A 19,607-nucleotide genomic window follows, 5' to 3' on the forward strand; every position below is an offset into this window, starting at 1 on the left:
ATAAACACCTGCTTTCTGTTTCATATGTGGTACCCATGCTTCATACTGAAGTCCGGACTGTTTTGTGGGACACTTCCTCTTCATCTCCCCACCAACGCTGAGGTTCCCTTTCACTCATGCTCTTTCTGCTCCCATCAAGATTGTCAGGATGTATACTTCCTGTTCTGAAGGGGAGGCTTACTTCACATAGCTCTGTAGTGATGCTTTGAGGACCAGTTCCCATTGCCCATTCTGTGTCTTTTACTAAGAAGGTAAGAACCCTGCTGGGTTAGGCTGGTGGCTCATCTAGTCCAGGATTCTGCTCTCATGGTGGCCAACCAGATGTCTATGCAAAAGCCTACAAGCAGAACCTGGATGCAACAGCACTTTCCCACATGTGAATATTTTCAGCCACTGATACTGAGAGCCATACTACTTCCAGTACCGAAGATTGCACACAGCCACCATGACTTGTGGCCATTGATAGCTTTGTGTGACACTGCTGGATGCTGTCCATTGAAAGTGCAAGGAAGGTTCCTCCCCAAAACAAATACGCAAAAAAACCCCGAATCTTAAAAACATACTCATTTTAAGATAATCTTTTGTCATCAGCATTTCCCATCAGTTTTAACAGCTACACTAGGAACTAGTCCAAACCCTCCTTTTAGAAGTTCAGAATGAGCTACCTGCCTTTTCTGCTAAGTTAAGAACAGTTGCATGTGGTCTGCTCCAAAGGCTGGGGCCTAGGATATGCCCACATATGTGCCACAACCATATACCATCTGCCAAGTTCATGGTTGCTCTGAGGGGACCAGAGACCTTCAATGCAGTCTAACAATTTCCGGTTCCTCCCCCCCTTCCCCCCAGAGAAGCTTGTGAGGTGAGTGCTACAGGTTCCCCAAATATAGAAAGGTCTAAGCTAGAAATAAAGAAAAGAGATAGTTGACAACGGAAAAGCAATTTGTAAGTGCAATCTTGTTTCTGCCCCATCTTTGTCATTCCAGCACAGGACCAAAACACACACAAGAGAGAAAGAAAAAGAATTTCAAATTAACACGGAAATGGCTTCTAAAAGGGAGGGCACACAAATCAAATCAAACAGGCTCTGTGATGACTGTCTTATAAGCATCCGGTCAGTCATAACTGGAACCCTGGGTGGGTCAGCCCTAAGCAGAAGTGAGTCCACCTGTGTTCAGTGGCTCTTACTCACAGGAAAACATGTGCAAGGTTTCATCTGCTCACTCTCTCTTCAGGCCATGTGCCAATTAGTCCATAAACATTCACCAGTTCTAGTAATTTATTCCCCCACCCACCAGGTATTGTGGCATTTGATGACATAAAATAGGTTCTAGAATAAGTTTTGAAAAATAAACCTTCTCCAGTTGTTTTCTGTATTTTATTTTATTTCAGATTCACATGCAGGCCTATCTTTCTTCTTTTTAGCTTTCTGATGCTGCTGAAAAACTTGGCATCCTCTCAGCAAAGGAAACATTGCTCAACTCTTCAAGGATTTGCCAATCGCCTCTGCAGTGCATTGCAAGTGGCTCAGCAGGTTTTTAATATATATTTTTGCTAATCATCCACCTTGTGTTTCTAGCTCTGTTAATAAAAAAAGATGGCACATGTGGCTGAGTGGGGATTTGAATTCAGCTTTAATAGATATCACTGCAATTCACAAACTTACTGCCATCATAGCTTACTGGAACATTTGCCAACCTGATACAAAAAAAATCAGGAGGTCACCAGATTATTTATTTACATACACACCCCACACACAGTTTAACATGAAACATTTCTATGCAGTTTACATAAAACACAGTAAAATGCTTAAAGAAGAAAATGAAATGTATGTACCACATTAGAACACAAAAAAGAAAAGAAATAACATCAACAAAAGCAGAGTATCCATCAGTAAAAAAAAAAATATCACTAAAACAGAGCAGTGCACTGAATTTTGTGAACCAGAGAAATCCTGCACAATTAGATGGATCTTCAGAAAACATTTGAAACTTGCCACTGTTTCCTCCTCATAAACACCATGTAGGAGAGCGTCCCAGAGAGGAGGTGTCACTACTGAAAAGGCCCACTTTCAAGTTATCATATGATGACATTCTGCCAATTACAGATATTATGAGCAAGGCCTCATTGGAATATCTGAGAGACTGGCCAGGGAGATAATGAGGAAGGTGAGGAAGGTGGTCTCTTAGGTTTCCAGATCCCAAGCTATTTAGAGCTTTACACATCAGTAATGAAAACTTGAACATGGCTTGATACCTAACAGGCAGCCAGCGCAGTTATTTCAGCACAGCTGTGGTGTGTATATAACTATGGGTCTCACTGAGCACCCTAGCTGCTGCATTCTGTACTAGCTACAGCTTCCAAACCAAGAACAACAGTAGCCCACATACAGTGCCTTACAGTAGTCTAACTGTGATATTGTCTGGACCACAGTAGCACTAACACAGTCACTGTCTGGAGAGCAACTGAGTGACAGTACAGGATTTGGGCGAAGAAGGTACAAAGACAAGAATCTAAAGAAATGGAGGAACAGAGGAAGTTGGACCAAAGGGGAAAGGTGGGCGAACTTAATTGGGAAGGGCAACTGGAGCTGGTACTCAACAACCCATTCAGACACTGCCCATCTTCACGCACAAATTTCTGGGAATGTAAATTTGAGATATTGAGCAATTAAAGGAACCTGCCTTATACCAGGCCAGATTATTTGTCCATCTAGACTAGAAGTTGCCAATGAGGTTCACTCCACATAATGTCAAGTTTCAGCTCCCATCAGCCCCAGACACCATGGCCAATGGCCAGATATGATGGCAGCCATAGTCAAACTGCCTATGCTGATCCAGTTACTACTGGATGCTTTTAAGTGGAGATGCCACAAACTGAATGGGGCACCTTGTCAATGTGACACATATTCTCTACCACTGAGCTACAGTCCTCACCAGCCATCAGACCTGTATTCAGTGCTTTTTTTCTGGGGGGACGTAGGGGTACGCATCCCTCTAAACATTTTGTGAATCTTTGTACTTTTGTCTATTTACTGTATTTATTTTTCCCGATTTGAACTATAAAATGGTGGTTTTCTTGAGTCAAAATGAGAGTACCCATTTTTTTAGAGGGGGGGGATATTCATGCTTTGTATTCATGCTTTGAACTTCTTTAGTATCAGACATGTATTCATGCTTTGAACTTCTTTAGTATCAGACATGCCACTTGTGGGGGTCACCAAGAAGACACTTCTGAGTTGTTTTACTACACCGGCTTGCTTGCACTTTTATTATGTTTTGTCTTCAGAGGGTTTCCTAGGTTTCTGCCCAGTAGCACTGAAACAGCTACACAGTCTGAGTGCCCAGGGCAAAATTAAATTACTTTTTTCTTCTTCCGCCATGGTGATTGTTTTTTTACGTCCCACCGCTCTCAATTTGCAGTAAGTGACTCCAGTTTCCCCCTTCTTAAATGCCCTACCAATGCAGGGCCACTGCTTGAAACATATTGGTGGTACCAGGACTAAAAGAGACAACACAAAATGGCACCCCCTTCCCAAAGTCACGATGCAAAGTTTCAAGGCACAGGAAAGGTTGCTTTGGCACCTCAGGCAAAAAAAATCCCACAGGCACATCTCCACCTCCCTGGCAGTAAAAATGCAAGAACAATACATTAAACAAGTCTCAGTTTGCTGCCCCTTCCTGTCACCCTATTTAGCTGCCTCTCTTTGCCTAACAAGGTCCTTATATAACATGTCATTTTTCGGAACTCCAAGCGCAACTGGACCAGGTCGCTTTAGGAAAGCAATGGAGGGCTATTTGGGGCCTCAGACCCTCTGGACAATGCGGATTATGTGTTATGAACAAAGCAGAGGATTTCTTTAAATGAGCTGTCTGCGCTGATATTTGTCTGAACAGCTTAGGAATTCCTTACCTCTGTGAAAATCAGTTTGGCTCGACCAAGCTGAAAAGACATGCAATCTATTACGTTTTTCATAGCAGACTGGCTCAATAGACAGGAAATCATTTGACAAGTAAAGCAGTAGGTACAATTTTTCAGATTTTGTGTTTGTACACACGAGTTCACATGCTTTGCTTGCATAATTCACTCTCTTACAAAGGACACTGGAAGGATATGAAAGATTTTCAGACCCTCTCATTTTGCAACTGCCAAATCCAACAATATACTGTTAAGTTTGCACTGCTATTAATCTCTCTGCTTGAACTTCTATCAAGCAGTGCTTTAAATATTAATTGATTTTTTAAACGTTAACTTAATTTTTGAACAAAGGTTTAAATAATACAATGGCTTGGATCCAGAGTTGCTGAAGAAGAATAAAGGCTGTAGAAGGGAACTTTCCCATCCTCTCTACTCCATTGCTGCCACCTGCGCGCACGCACACACACACACACCCTTAAAAAAGAAGAGCATCTCTGGAAGATTGCTGGGCTCTGTTGGACAGTGTGAGAGGCATGGCACGCCCCAATACATTTTGCTAGCTAAAGCAAAGAGCAAATTCCACATCCAGGAGCCAAACAGACTGGCCACTGCATCTTGCTTCAACACTGGCAATGAGAAAGCATCCTCCACCACACCTGAGGGCCGAAGGCTAGAAGGGGAGAGGAGGAGGCCATGGCAGGCCATGTGTCACATGTGCCTCTGTCCTCCAAATTCTTGCACCCACTCACTCGCAACTCCACCTGGCACCTGATCCCAGGCTGCTCAAACAAATGTTGTAACAGGCTGGCAACAGCATAAGAACACGTCACCAGAGAATGTGTACGCATTTGCAATGCCATTTTAAGTACCAGGCAGACACAATGCCTGCTCACTCGGGTCAAGGGGCCTTCTCCCCCCCCCCCCAGTGATGTCTCTGTCAGGAGCTCGTCCTACTCTTGAGTAGGACCCTGGCAGAGACACATGCCCAACTGGCATGTTCTCTCACTCCTGATAGTTGATTCGGGAGCTTCAAAAGCTTTCTTCTGCACGAACATCACAGCAAACGATGCCAAGAGACACCGGCACACTTAGGGATCTGCAGAGTCTTCGCAGTTCACGTGATAGACCTCAGCAACTCAGCATTTTGGCTAATCTACTTTATTTACATATAAACACACACGAAGCACTGCAGCATGGCTCCCTATATCTCTAGCATCAGACAGCAAAGAGAAAGAACAAAGGATAATAGTCCCACTTCACGGAACACAGTAACACAAACATCCTGTCTCTTCCCACTTTGTGGAGTCAAAACATACACCGTCATGTGATAGACAAAAATCCCATGACTGCAATCATGGAGCAGGAATTCTAACAGTCTGTGAGACATTAGGAGAAAATGAATAGGCAAGACAGGCAACCTAGCCCAAGTCAGCAATGAACAACCACCGCCAACTCCAGGGTGACGGCTCTGGAGGCAAGGAATAGCAGGGTGGTTAGGGAGACCAAGAACAGGGGCTCCAATCACCACCCAGCATCTGCAACCACATGCAGCCACCTCACTCTGCCTGGTGGTTCAGCCAGCCCTAGTGGGATTGGGTGCAGGAGGAGTGGAAGCAACAGGAGCTTCTCAAAATCAGGAACCACCAGGAGCTTCCTTTCCAAGTCAAATAAAAGCTTCTGTAGGGAATGGTTTTCATCAGAACCACAGTGCTGGAGGAAAGGCATAACAGCTTGTCCACTAGCACTAAATCAGAGCAAACATCAATCCCATTGACGTTTGTTCCAATTCAGTGGTAAACACTGGGTTTTTCCTGGAGAAAGTAGCAGGGCAAGTGGAAGAGTTCTATGTACCTCTCCCCATGTGCTACAGTCCCAATCGGAATTAGGCCACTTGGGACTTTTCAGGGACATGTGCAGTTCTCATCAATGATACAACAAGGTAGCTACTATGCATAATTTTACAGCTTTTAAAGTGTTTCTCAGACACACATCCGAAGATGTTCATCCTACCACCCAAATGTTACAAAAGCTACCCATCTTCAGGCAGCTTACCAGGCGGACCTTCTTAAGAATGTGCGAAGGGAAAATTGATTGCAAGTTGTATTCCCAGGATACACAAACATTCATACACAAACATTCTGAAAAGAATCCACCCTGTGTGCAAGCCCCACTGAAATTAATAAGGACTAAGTTTTTTATTTTAAAAAAAACCATTTTTGCACAAAACCAATTCACTTCAGCGGGAAACTGTGCAAAGGAACTTCCCCATGGATTCCACACACCCATGCATCCCAGTGTTTGTAGGTCTAATATTCTTGCTAAGGGCTTGATAGAAAAAACACCAATCTTACTTTCACAAATGAATATTGTGCAGTGGTAGCTTTTGACTATGCACAAGTCATAGATGTGCTTTAACCAGAGTCATATTTTCCATCAAGCCAAGCTATTAACCACAGTATTGTGAGCATGCTACTGCTTCACCATATGGCAGCTCAGCCCACATGATGTCATGCTAGCTCAGTGATATCAGACCCCACACTATGCTTGTTTCTCTCACTCGTATTGCACATAGCTAGTCCTCAGAGTCGGGCAAACCTGACAGTTTCAGTTTCTCTCTGTTTCACATTTCCTCACTCTTTAGTTCTCTGTATTCCCTTTGTGATATTTTTTACAGCATTATTTCATTAGCATTTTAGCGTGAACATCTCCTAATTTACACATTTCTTTTGCAAAGGACTCCCTGCTAATATAATGCATATATAATATATTTGTAGTAGTACTATATGCACACTTATGGCTAGTAGATGCATATTTGCTTGCTCTATTTGCTAGAATTGCTGCTTTTGAATTATGGTGCTGGAGGAGACTCTTGAGAGTCCCATGGACTGCAAGAAGATCAAACCTATCCATTCTGAAGGAAATCAGCCCTGAGTGCTCACTGAAAGGACAGATCGTGAAGCTGAGGCTCCAATACTTTGGCCACCTCATGAGAAGAGAAGGCACCTTAGAAAAGACCTTGATGTTGGGAAAGATTGAGGGTACAAGGAGAAGGGGACGACAGAGGACGAGATGGTTGGATAGTGTTCTCAAAGCTACCAGCATGAGTTTGACCACACTGCGGGAGGCAGTGAAGACAGAAGTGCCTGGCGTGCTCTGGTCCATGCGGTCACGAAGAGTCGGACACTACTAAACGACTAAACAACAACAACAACATATTGCAAAATTCAGCTAAGTGCCAATTTTGAAGGAGGGCTTGTGTTCCGGTTCGCATGTTGTTTTGGAAAGTGTGAAATAGGTATGTTTACCTTTAAAGAATCCCAGCTATACCTTAGGGGACTAGCAGCAGCCCAATAAAATTGTAAGCTATTATGACTTCATTACTCCTGGAGGACCAAGGAAAGAAAAACATGATAAGAGAACAAAGCAGTGGAGATTTTCCACAGCTGGGGTATGTAATGTAATGACAGACCCATCCACCTGCCTTCCATACCTAGTTCTTAAAAGCAAGAGAACACAAGCTCCAAATCCTCACCTGGAAGCATTACCTATAAATGCACATCTTGAATTTGATGCACATACAGTACTGGTCTCATCCTCCAGATGCCATCATTAGTATAATATCTGGTATAGTATGAGACACAGGATGTAACATCTCTTGGAGCACCCTTCAGTGATCTAGCAGGTTTCATACTGGATAACACCTTTATAGACCCAAGTTCCAGCAACAATAGTTGGCAAAGAACACAAGTTACTATATGCTTTCCAGGTTCGTAGCCATGTTGGTTTGAAGTAGCTGGTTAAACATGAAGAGACTTGGTCTTCGTAGCACCCTAAAGATTAATGCACTTTATTTTTTAGAGCACAAGCATTTCGAGACTACAGTCCACTTCATCAGCTGTTTAAGTATTATGAGACTGTTAACCTGCTTTTCCAGTTTGAAGCACAGAGCACTCAATAGCAATTGACTAACCTCAATTAAAAATACATCAAGGTGGCTATTGACTAACCTCAATTAAAAATGCATCAGCCTTCAACTCGGTATCCTCCAAATGTTTTGGACTACATCTCCCATCAGCCCTGATCAACATGCAGATTTGGAGGGCACCAGCCTGGTGAAGGCAGTCAACATGCCAGACTAAGGCTGATAGGTGCTTTAGTCCAAAACCTCAGTAGGGCAACAGGTTAGCAAGGGTTGCCATACTCTGTTATAAAAACAACAGCAGCAACAACAACAACCATCACAAAAACAGCAAAGCAGCTGCCTTAAAAAAAGAAAAGTATCAGACGGTGCAAACAAAGGAAATCAAGGTAAGCGGAGAACAAGTTACCCAAAACAAAAATGGATAAATGGATCTCCAAAAACCAAGAACTCTACAGTCTGCTACTAAGTATGCCTATTTTGTATTTCTACCAGAAAGGTCTGCCCTGTTGCTTTCATTTATCAGCAATAAGTCATTTAAATATACTGGTCCCAAGTCATAATCAGCACTTTGAATGGTGCCCAAAAATTGTTAGGCAGCTCATGAAATCAATTCGTGTTTTGTTTTATTCATTACTGTTTATATCCTGGCTTTCTACCAATTGCACCCAATGCTGTAAACAATACAGTAAAGCACACATCTACAATAAACTAACAACAGTAGTACACAAAAGAGCAGCACAGAAGTGGAGAGACAGGAACCAAAAAGACTGAAATGGGTTAAACAGAAGCAACCAAGTGAGGGCAGCTGTTTTTAATTTTATAAAGAACTGCCTTGGCAGAATCTTCATTATGATGCAATACACCTTTATTCCTTCATCAGATATTTGAATGGAAAAGATACATACCGGTACTTGTTTGGGGTGAAACCTTGATTAATGCAATTCCAATTTTGTGCCAATTCCTTGATTTACTACCTTATGTTCCATACCTGTACCTGAACTGAAGAGTTTCTGGTGTATGAATTCAGCCATGAATCAGGGTGATATATGGGGCAGAAACCTCCCTTTTGGTATTCTAAAAATTCAGAGTATGTCTGAGCTTTCAACAAAGGGAAATAATCTTATCTACCTCCTTTGCTTTTAGGTTTTGTTCTTATCTTCTGAAAAGATGTTTACACTTCATGCAAGCCTTCTAAACACTATTATTCTTTTAACATAAGATAGCATTGTGCTGTTTGGCAATAAACTAAGCCAAATGCAGGAGTATCCAATAAGACAAGATTCATTATTATAACCGCTAACTAGCTCTACTATGAACATGCTGTCAATCCTATACACACTTATATTGGCGCAAAACTCATTGAACCAGTTCAGTATCTGAGTAAACACACATAGGATTGTACTGTAAGACTCAGTTGCCTCCAAAATCCAGGGTTAATGCACCAGTGTTGTGATGTTAAGTAACGCTATAGCACAGAAAGCTTTGCAAATGCTAAGCCTGACAGATCAAGGCAACCTCCACTGCAAGAACATGCCACTGCAATACAGATAGTGTGCCTAGATACCAAAGGGTAGAAGAGCTCTTGTAACTTTATGCAAGGGAGCTTCAGTGAGTGCAACTCATCATGCAGGGATCAGGAAAGCTGTGACTGCTGAATTTTCCTCTACTTCTGCACAATGATTAAGAGGTACAGAATCTCTGGTCTCATTGCATCTGGTGATTCTAACAATAAGCTTGGCATGAGCTGAGCTGCTAGATTGAAGGAGAACTCTTTGTATGATGAAATCATCAAATCTTGCAAGAGGTAAGTATGTTAAAATTAGAATGTACATATAATGGCATGGCCAATGGAAATTGTAGTCCAACAACATCTGGAGGGTTCTGCCTTACAAATAAGGGAAGATTGACAATGACCAGGTACGTGCATTGAGTAGCAGCGAGCATTACTCTTGACCATTCGTAAATATTAGAGTAAGCTGCAACAGAGATGGAGTGATCATGGTCCATTTTAATCAGTGGAAGTCATGCCATTGATTCTAGTGACAGATGGACTCTTACTGTTAATTGCATGCACTATTATTTCACACTAGCTAAATTTGATTAGAAGGGATGGGAAGATTCTACTCCTTACCTGAATCCTTCTGCTCTACCCCTCACCCTCCCATCCATCAATGAAGTCATGCCCTAGAATTGCCATGCAGGGTTGGGACGGTGAGCTAGCAAGCATAATCTTGTCACATGCTGCTTTTTCATTTCCCCCATAGGAATGAATGTTAACCATTCACTTATACGGCATGAGCTAAGGGATACAGTTTTTTATTATTATTAAAGATTTTCTTGTTTTACAGAAGTGTAACATCTCTCGTATTTTTTCCATGTAACATTTTTACAAATCCATTTCATTTGTTGAGACATTAGGGGGAGGGGGGAAAGGGGGGGGAGGGAGGGAAGATGGGTGGGGGCGGGTGGCGATGTTTCTATTATGCTTAATGTGGTGATCTTTGCTTTCGTGTGAGTGGGGTGGATGGGTGTTTTGGATCAGGTTAGCCATATTGATTTGTATGCTGTTGGTGGATTCTTGTCATTGTCTTGTTGGGCTGTGTATGTGACAAAGGGGGGGCATACCAGAGTAAAGGCGTCTTCTTCTGTTTGACCCCGTGTCAGTTTCAGTTTATTGGTTAATTTTTCTAGTAGGGCTGTTTTCCATACTATTTGGTACCATTGGTCCATGCTTACTCCTGACAGGTCTCTCCAGTGTCTGGTTAAGCTAAGGGATACAGTTAAACCTTGCCCTGGTAATCCATGAATGTAAAATGAGAAGGTTGTCCTTTCAGCTGTGTCTCATAATGCTACCTGTTTATCTCTTGCACCACCAGAGCCATTATGAACTAAGCTAAACTGTATATGGATGGTCTTGTTTTTAGCCGTCTGGACAAAGCTAAGCCACAAGCCCTGGCTTAGGTGACACACTAAGCCAAATCATGGTCTAAGATCAGCACAGGAGCAGAATGACTGGAGGGGAGCAAAGCAGCGGCAATCTCCTCACCGGAAGCCTGAACATTGACTCATTCATGCTAGGTTTGGCTTTGTGTTATGTGCAAACTGGGCCATAATACCAAAAGGAAAGCTAACACTGTACAGTGTTCAACATGAGTCGGTCATTATGAAATATCCTTTTGTGCCCTTTAGAAGAATCTTAAAATACAACAGAGTATCAGAACAAGAGATTCCAATCAGTTGCTTCAATTTGGTTCCCTTGATTTCAGCATTCTGCACCTTGGCTTGTTCAGATTCTGGTTTTGCCTCCCAAGGTTTATATCAGAAGGGTACATCTCTTGGTGGAGGTGAGACACACATAATAATGCAAACACAGCTTAGATCCCATTGAACGTGAAAGCTCATACCGCAGCCCTGCACCTACAGTATGCGTGCATCTGAATAACATACGGTAATGCCTTTCCCATTATGAAGCTGTCTGGATTTGTTGGCAGGGAGGAGAAGCATTACAGTTTGGTTGGACACCTTTTTTAAAAGATGAAAAACTATCCCAGGGAGGCTGATGCATCAGCTTTGTTGCATCTTCTGTGCCTGAAGCTTTCAGTAAACAAGCAGCGACATGAATGAAATCTCCCCAGCAAAAGACTGCGTTGAGCAGCTCCCACGTAACAAAATTTTATTTCTTCTCTCTCTCTGTCTCTCAGCTTCAGTTACAGTTCTACCATTTCCTGTGGAAAAACGAAGGCTTTTGAAGTGTGTGTGTGTGTGTGTGTGTGTGTGTACACAATATGCAGCCCAAACATATGAGAAGCCTCTACAAAAATATACACAGCAGCGAAGAGGGAGACAAAACAGAGGTACTCAGCCAAACACTCGGTCCTGGAGTTCACTGCAGATGTTATAGTAAATAATGCTCAGAGACGTCCCCCTCCCCAAATATCTCTTTCCTCCCTTCCCACCATGCCATCCACTGTAGCTGCAGTTTCTGGGGGAGGGGAGGGAGTACCACATGTGTTTTTTATCCTTATCCACACACATACCTACTGAAAAGGAAAAGCCAGGAATGTCAGGAAGTCTCCACCACCAGTCCTTAACAGAACTGTGCACATTTCTGGAAATGCACAAGTGAAGATAATAATAACAATCCTGGTCCCTGTCTCTTCCCCCCACCAGACATCCCTAGATCTGTATGATTCAAACCTTATGGGTAGCCACCAACAGTTCAGTGCTTTGCTCACAAATGGGAGTGGGGAGAGAGATGAGTGGGAAAGAGGCTGGTAAAGTGAAAAGAGGGTCAAAATTCAATGAAGAAGCTGGTATCCATCCCAGGTTCTCAGCTTTTCCATATTCCATTAAAATTGTTAGAGGTTAAGGGGTGGAAAGGACTTGGGGACTGTAAAAAGGTAGGTTTCTTAAAATAATTATATTGCTACCTCACATTAAAAATAAAATAAAAACCTACTTAGCAGTCTCAGAATGAAGAGGACATAGGAAGGAACTGGAATGAGGAAGTAGCAGGGTGGGGCTTATTCATGATTGCCTCAAGCCCAAACCTGAAGGCAACCACCAAGCTCTGCCCTTGGTGAGCCACTAAGGAGAAGGAAAAATGGGACGGGATTCAAAGGCCTTGACCTGCAAATTGGAGGACACGTTGAGCTTTCCTTGAGCTGTGTGCACACGTGCATGAGGACAACAGCAATGGCTTTTTGAATGCACATGCACCCAGCTTTTAGAATCAGTTAAGGGCCACATTCATATTTCAGTGTCCTCGTGTGCTTTCTGTGCCACGTGTGCAAAAGGTTTGATGTGAAGCACACTGTCAGCCCTCCATTGTTCAGTGTAAAACCTACAGCCACAAACCTCCCCAGACTAGGCAAGCAGGAAAACTCTTCCAAACTAGCTGGCAGGAAATATGGTGACCGTCACAGCTGTGAACAGAGGGAGCATAAAGTACCTCTCAGTGGTGGCTGGTGCCCACTGGGACTAGTAAAACAGAAGGCAGAGCAGCCTACAGTAGCCGATGCCAAAGCCAATGGCAGGCATGGCCAGCTAATTTTGTCTCCTCCCTCCTCCCGACTGAGATGAAGAGGAAACCTGCAGCCAGAGCCACTCCCTGGATTGGATGTAAGTGAGGAAGTAGACAGATGGGAGCTAACCAAGGGCAGACTGAGCTCAGTGGGGCAGTGCCCCGTTCCACCCAACGCACTCACTGCAGCTGGTACCTCTGCGGTTACATTTGTTGAAGAAAGATCACAAATTTGCACATACCCTGTGCTTTCCAGAGTATCCTTGGTATGAGAAAATCCAGACTGAGGGAGAGGAACATGTGTGGAGGTAGCAATTTGGAGGAGGTCATATGGACAATGGCAAATTAATGGAGGTGCAGGAAGCTTATAATCCACTTCAGACAACAGTATGGATGAGCCTCGTGTGGCTGAACTAGAGTAGTGGCAACGAAGATTAATCAGTGATCTATCCAAAGCCATTTTGAAGTCGTTAATCTGAAGTCTCTGGGAAGCTGGGAGCTGGCACTTTTCCCATCACCCGGGCTGAGGATTCCTTCCCCTTTTGTAGCATGCCAAACCAGCTGCTTCTTAACTGGCTGTGGCACATCTGGAAAGTGTGCAAAGTCCAGTGGGATTTGGTGAAACCAAGGAGCCCAGCTCCCCAACAGTTGCTAATGCAACTATTTGCTTACTGTTTTATCCAACTGTGTCGTACTGCAATTGCTTTCTGTATGCTCGGCCTTTTAAAAATATTTTGCTGGTTTTATTTGTGTTTTACTGATAATTTTAGAGTGTACACCACTTAAGACACTTTTATGATTCAGATGTCTATACAAAATAAGAATAAATAAATGTAACATACTGAAGGTTTGAGGGAGGCTGAGGAGAACAACGTAGAAAGCTGCCTTATAGCGAGTCAGACCATTGCTCAAACCTGTCTACACTGACTGGCAGGGGCTCCAGGATTTCAGAGTATCCCTGCCTGGAGACACCAGGGATTGAACCTGGGCCCTTCTGTATGCAAGGCAGATGCTCTGCCCCTGAGCTATAGCCCTTCCCCTAAGAAGTAGGTTATTATTCTAGAAGCAAGCCAGGTTTACAGATGGGTAGATTTTAAAGCAGATCCCTGAAGCATTGTGAATAAAAGGATGCAAGCAATCTAAGATGGTGATGAAGCCAACCTAGGTGGAATAATTCCCCCAGAATGCCCAACGATGCATCATACAGGGTACAGGAGAAAGACAGCCCTCTTGAGCACCCCTACCACCCCCCAAAAAAACCACTTCCCTATTACCCACCTCTATGCACTACAGGTAGGCATGAAGTGCGGCCAGTCTCACCATTTCTACACCATTATCAGAGCAAGAGGCAATATTTCAGGAACACTTCTGTTCAGATTTCTTACCAGAACTACATTTTAGCTAGTGACTACACAAGTGGGTGCAAAGCACAACCACATTCAGCATGGCCATGAGCATCCCTGCACAAGAAATGTCTGGGCACAGCACACAACCCTTAGCTCCAAGCAGTTTAGATGAGCATAGTTCACAAGCTTTCTCCTCAGCACTAGAACTGCAGTGTACATCTCTCCACTGAAAACAATTACAGGTATGCAGCCCACAGCCCGCTTCAACACAGATACTATCAGAGGAAACAGAATACCACCTTCTCTAGAACCACCTGACACCTTGTCTTTACAGTGTACAGCCCTTCTCCAAAGACAACCACAGAATACAGCTCTCCATCAAAATTGGGCACAAAGTATAGCCTTATGCAAGAACACTATTAACAGTAGACTGAAGCTGCCACATTCCAGAGCAGGGAAGAGATCTTCTTATTCAACAGCTGCACAGCAGGCAGAAACTGAAGCTTTTCCCTGTGTGGAGATTCGGTGATGAGCAGCAACTCATTTCTCTCTGGCATGCTACACAGGAGCCCTGTCAGAGGGGTGAATTGGCAACCTTGGGAGAGCAGCTTATTCCATTGTTACAGGTAAGTGGAAATCAAGTTCGGCCACTTAGCGTTAGCATCAAGAGCATGGATGTAAAACCAACAACAGTGGGTGAGAAATAACATCCCAACTCCAAGGTACCTCTCAGGAAATACCATTAATTTTCACAAGCAAATAATGAGTTCAATGGGAGCTGACTCCCAAGTAAGCACAACAAAAGTGCCTGGAGATGCCTCCGAGTTCATGTACAGATTTATAGCACAACTCTAGACACAAGTCTCATCTCTTCACTGAGGCTTCTCTCCCATAAGGAACAAGAAGACCACCAGCTCCGCATAGAGATTGCAGTCTAATAATGGCAAGCAAACTTTGCAGGTGCAACTCCCATACAAGTCATCCTTTGGCCATTCCCCGCCCACAATATGTTTGGTCTTCTTCTGTAAGGGCCAAACACCGTGTGATGTCCCTCCTACTGGGTGGCCCTCGGAGGTGCGCAGACATCTCCCCCATCCACCCCTAGTGGGCAGGCTGCGCGCACGCACGCCATGCGCGCGCCCCGCCTGCAGCCCTCTTCCCCCCCCCCCGCCCGTCCCTGGCACTCCAACAACAACAGGTGGGCAGGGCCCTGCGCATCGCCCGCCTGACTCACCGCTGGCGTTTTTCCCGCAGATGAGGTGCTGGTAAGGCTGCAGCAGCCCCCACAGCTCCGAGTCGTTGTTGACCGTCTGCTCCAGGGACTCCAGCGTAAACTTTGGCGCTTCGTTGCTGTGGTGGTGGTGGTTGTTGGCGGCGGCGGCGGCGGCGGCGGCGCTGCTGCTGCCGCTGCTCTCTCGGTCCTTGTTGTCCGAAGCGGCGGCAGGAGCGGCTCCAGGAGCCGGAGGAGGCAGAGCGGCGGCGGCGGCGGCGCCCGAGCACTGGCCCCGGTGGTGGTGCGGTGGCGGCGGCGGCAGCTGCGGGGGGTTGTTTGGGTGCTGTTGCGCCTGGAGGTGGTGCAGGTGGGGGTGCTGCTGGGGGTGGGTCGCGGCGGCCCCGGCGCCCAGCTGCAGGACCCTGGCGTAGATCTCTCGGAAGAGGTTCTCCATGCAGGCGGTCAGGTAGATGGCGGCGTGCTCGTGGATGCGCACGGCCACCCGGCTGTCCACCATCCAGCGGTAGAACTTGCCCACCGAGAAGGTGAGGCCGCAGCGGGTCGACTTGCCTCGGCTGAAGCGGTCGCCGCCGCTGCTGCTCATGTTGTAGAGCGACAGCGCGCCCAGGGCGGCCGCCGTGCAGCTGGAAGCCAGGCTCCAGCCCAGGACGATCTCCATGGCGCTCTGCACCTCGTACCTGGTGCACTTGGCGAAGCGCAGGCTCAGGCGCTGAGCCTCCCGGGCCAGCCGGACCAGCGCGCGGCTGACCAAGGTGGAGAGTCTGGCCAGGGCATCTTTGGAAGGGGGGGCTCCGCCGCCGCCGCTGCTGCTGCTGATGGTGGTGGTGGAGCTGGCGACGCTGCTGGAGCTGGCGGCGGCGGCGGCGGCGCCCACCCCCACCGGCCCCCTGGCCTCTTTGCGCTGCAGGAGGAGGAGAACCGCCTCCACCTCGTCGAGGCTCCAGGGGACCTCCTCAAGGTCAGGCAGCAGCCTGGAGCAGTGCTGCTCGGCGCAGTCCAGCACTTCGGAGTCTTCCACCAGGACAGTGTTGACGGTGTCAAAGCTGTTGTGTCTACTGTGCATCGAGTCAGTTAGATGCTGCCAGCCGTTTCCTCCATAGGGGTGAGCCGCGTGGGGGGAATCGGAGCAGCACAGAGACAAGTTGGAGGACCGGACGGAGTCTGCCGCACCACCATAACCCGAGTCGAGGGTCAGATCTTCCAGCGTCCTCACCACCGTCTTACCTCTCCTTGCCATCGCTGCACTTCATACTGCACCAGCAGGAAACTTTGAGAAGAGAAAGTAACAGACCTGCGCCCTCCTCCTCCTCCTCCTCCTCCTCCTCCTCCTCTCTCACGTACTTATTTCGCAGCTTCCTCGCTTTGGCACGCGCGCAGAGCAGCTCCTTCGCGATCAAAATAAAGAAATGCCGCCGCCACCCGCAAACGCGATGCGCACAGGCATGGGAGAGAGCGCGCGAGCGAGCGCGGCCAAAGGATCGCGGCGTCGAAGGTCCCTCGGTCTCTTCCCCAACTCCCGGCGGCAGCAGCAGGGCAGCAGCAGCAGCAGCGCTGGCCGCCTCGGGTGCTTGTCTCCTCCTCGGTTCCCTGACTCCTGCACTGCACTAGCCCGCAAAACCCAAGCCAACCAAAGAACGGCAGAGGCGGGAGGGGCGGCTGGGAGAAGAGGCGAGGCTAATGCAAATCGCACGCAGAGAGATCCAATGGGAGCGCCGATGCTAATTTCATTGCTACCTTTCTCCCACCCAACCCTCCCTCCTCTCCCCTCGCGTCACTTTCCCCTCCCCTTCTCCCCCTCTCTTCTTTTTGGAATTCGTAGTGGGATCCACAGGCTCTCCAAGCCTTCTCGCTCTCGCTCTCGCTCTCTCCCACGTTCGCTTGGGTGTGCTGAGCTGGAAGTGGGTGGTGGGTTTCCTTCGTCGCTGTCTCGAGCCCGCTCCAGTGTGATTTTATTTGTCTTTCTCCGTTACTCTGCAGTTGAGAAGTGAGGGGAGAGAGAGAGAGAGAGAGATGAGGGGAAGGAAAAATAGGGCCAAAAGTGAGAGAGAGGAACCCGCAGGATATATTTAGCTGATCCAAAATAGACGATGGGAATGAGCAGCAGTGATTTATGTTTGCTGGACCAGCCCTACAAATTCCAGACTTGGCATCTATTTATTTCTCTGAAGCAGGTAGTAGAAATTAGAAACCAAGATACGAAGGCTGCAGCAGCGGCAGCTGCAGATTCTTGCCGGAGTGCCTGTCGTCTCCCCCCTTCAAGTTGCTTTGCACACTACAGCCCTGAAATATTAGCATTCCAGCTCAGAGCCAGGAAACCTTTTTGGGATGTGTGGCATCTCCTCTGCAGGTGAGGACCTGTAGTCTCATGCGTTTTCCTTAATGTGTGCTGTGGGGTGTGTGTGAAGGGATCCGAGCACCGTTGGCACTGGCTACAGAATGCATCGTTACAGGGGAGCCCAGATGGCGCAGCAACACGTACTTCAAAACAAGGAGGGTGGTGAAGAAAAAGAGCCTCTGCGTGGTGCAGAGTAATGGATTAGCTCGAGCCTTTCCCAACCAGCCCAAGATTATCTAACGCCAACTCAAAACACGAGCCCTCGAGGTGCCTGGTTGTAATACACATACATCCCAATCATGATTATGATGCTTTGTATTGATAGTTTAATGTTTAATCCTGAGCTGCCTTGGAGGACGCAGTTCACTGTGGGGAAACTGTGTGCAGGTTACATTAAACTGAAAACGAAGCACTTCCCAGAAATATCTTGGCACTGGGATGCAGAAGCTGTAGCCTTCCAGATGCTGGCTCCAGATTCCCCCCCCCCGTCCCTGACTGTTGCCCCTGCTAGCTGGGGCAGATGGGAGTTGGAGTCGAAACCTCTAGAGGGCTGCAGGCTTTCTCCAGCCTTCTGTCATCTATCCTTTAAGCCAGGATGTCAAACCTGCTGGGTTATCAGATTTGATACAGAGCATCTCAGTGCATTCTACACAATGGAACCGTTTCAGAGCCAAGAAGCCCCAAATGGGGAATGGCATTAAAAACAATGGCATCTAGTACTCCTGATGCTTCCGCATGGCTGGGAAGAAACTCAGCAATCTCAGTGTATTTCAGTGACCATTTGGAAAGGAAGGACACTTGCATGTCCACTTGGGGGTTTGCCTATAAAGCCCACTATTTAAACAGCAAAAGATCTTGCAGTGTCACCAAGATCCACTGTAACCCTACATTTTCTCAAGATTTTAGATTGTAAGCACCTTGGGGCAGGGACCTGCCACCCTGTACTGTGTAAAGCACCAGCCACACTAGTGTTTGTGTCAGAAACAGCTGGTGCAGCAGCTACCTGCTTATGCTGTCAGCTCAACAGTCAGCTGCAGAGGTGAGCCAAACAGCCTAGAAGAGGCTGGGCAGGGAAGTCCCACAAGAGAGTGAGATACACTCAAACAGCCAGGGGCTAAAAGCACAGCAAGCAACACATTTAGAGGCAGTTCCAAGAAGGGAGAGAAATCAGTACAGATAACCATTTACAGCAGCCTTCCACTGCCACAGGTAAGCTCGCCCACATAGGAGGAGGGGCACTGACATAAAAAGGGCACCAGAAGATGGCGCTTTGCCAAGGGCCTTCTCAAACCTGGAGGCAGCCCTGGCAGGCGACATGCTTCACCCACAAACTTTTCACCTGAACCTGGCACACTGGCTGCCCAGGAATTCTTCTGCTCTCGACACACTGGATTAGCTAATTCGCCAGTGGGAGTGGTTGCAGCACCTTCAGGAGACCAGGTCCAGAACTAAGAAGAGGTTGCAGAAAGTAAAGGCATGAGCTCAGGAGACCAGGTCCAGAACTAAGAAGAGGTTGCAGAAAGTAAAGGCATGACCAGTGGCAGGACAAGAGGGTAGAGCTCAGAGGCAAACAGTGTAGACCAGGACAGATACCCTGCATTTTCGGGGGCAATATTTTTGAAGGGTGAAATAGAAATGTATTTGTAATCTATTTGTCATCAGAGACAGTGAGTCAGCAGATCCCTTTAAAATATAGTTTTATTTGGAACTGCTTATGATTTGAGACAGTTCAGGTTCCTACTCTGTATTTTATGTTACTGATTTATGTGCTACTCTCTCAATGCTTACCATCAGCATTCATTTCCTTGTCCATCTTTTCTCAAGTTTGCTCC

At 46.4% G+C, this 19,607-nt stretch overlaps 1 protein-coding gene across 1 annotated transcript in view; it reads right to left on the reverse strand.

Annotated features, from left to right (window-relative positions):
* Positions 1-19,249, reverse strand: part of ABTB3 (ankyrin repeat and BTB domain containing 3) — a 221,929-nt gene extending 202,680 nt beyond the window's left edge. The window contains exon 1 of the mRNA XM_083401216.1: positions 15,441-19,249. Coding sequence (XP_083257342.1) covers positions 15,441-16,677 — 1,237 coding nt within the window. The 5' untranslated portion in view covers positions 16,678-19,249. The remainder of the gene's footprint in view (positions 1-15,440) is intronic.
* Positions 19,250-19,607: the final 358 nt, after the last annotated feature.

The sequence above is a fragment of the Podarcis tiliguerta genome (genome assembly GCF_965153285.1).
Source record: "Podarcis tiliguerta genome assembly, chromosome: 10".
NCBI lineage: Eukaryota > Metazoa > Chordata > Lepidosauria > Squamata > Lacertidae > Podarcis > Podarcis tiliguerta.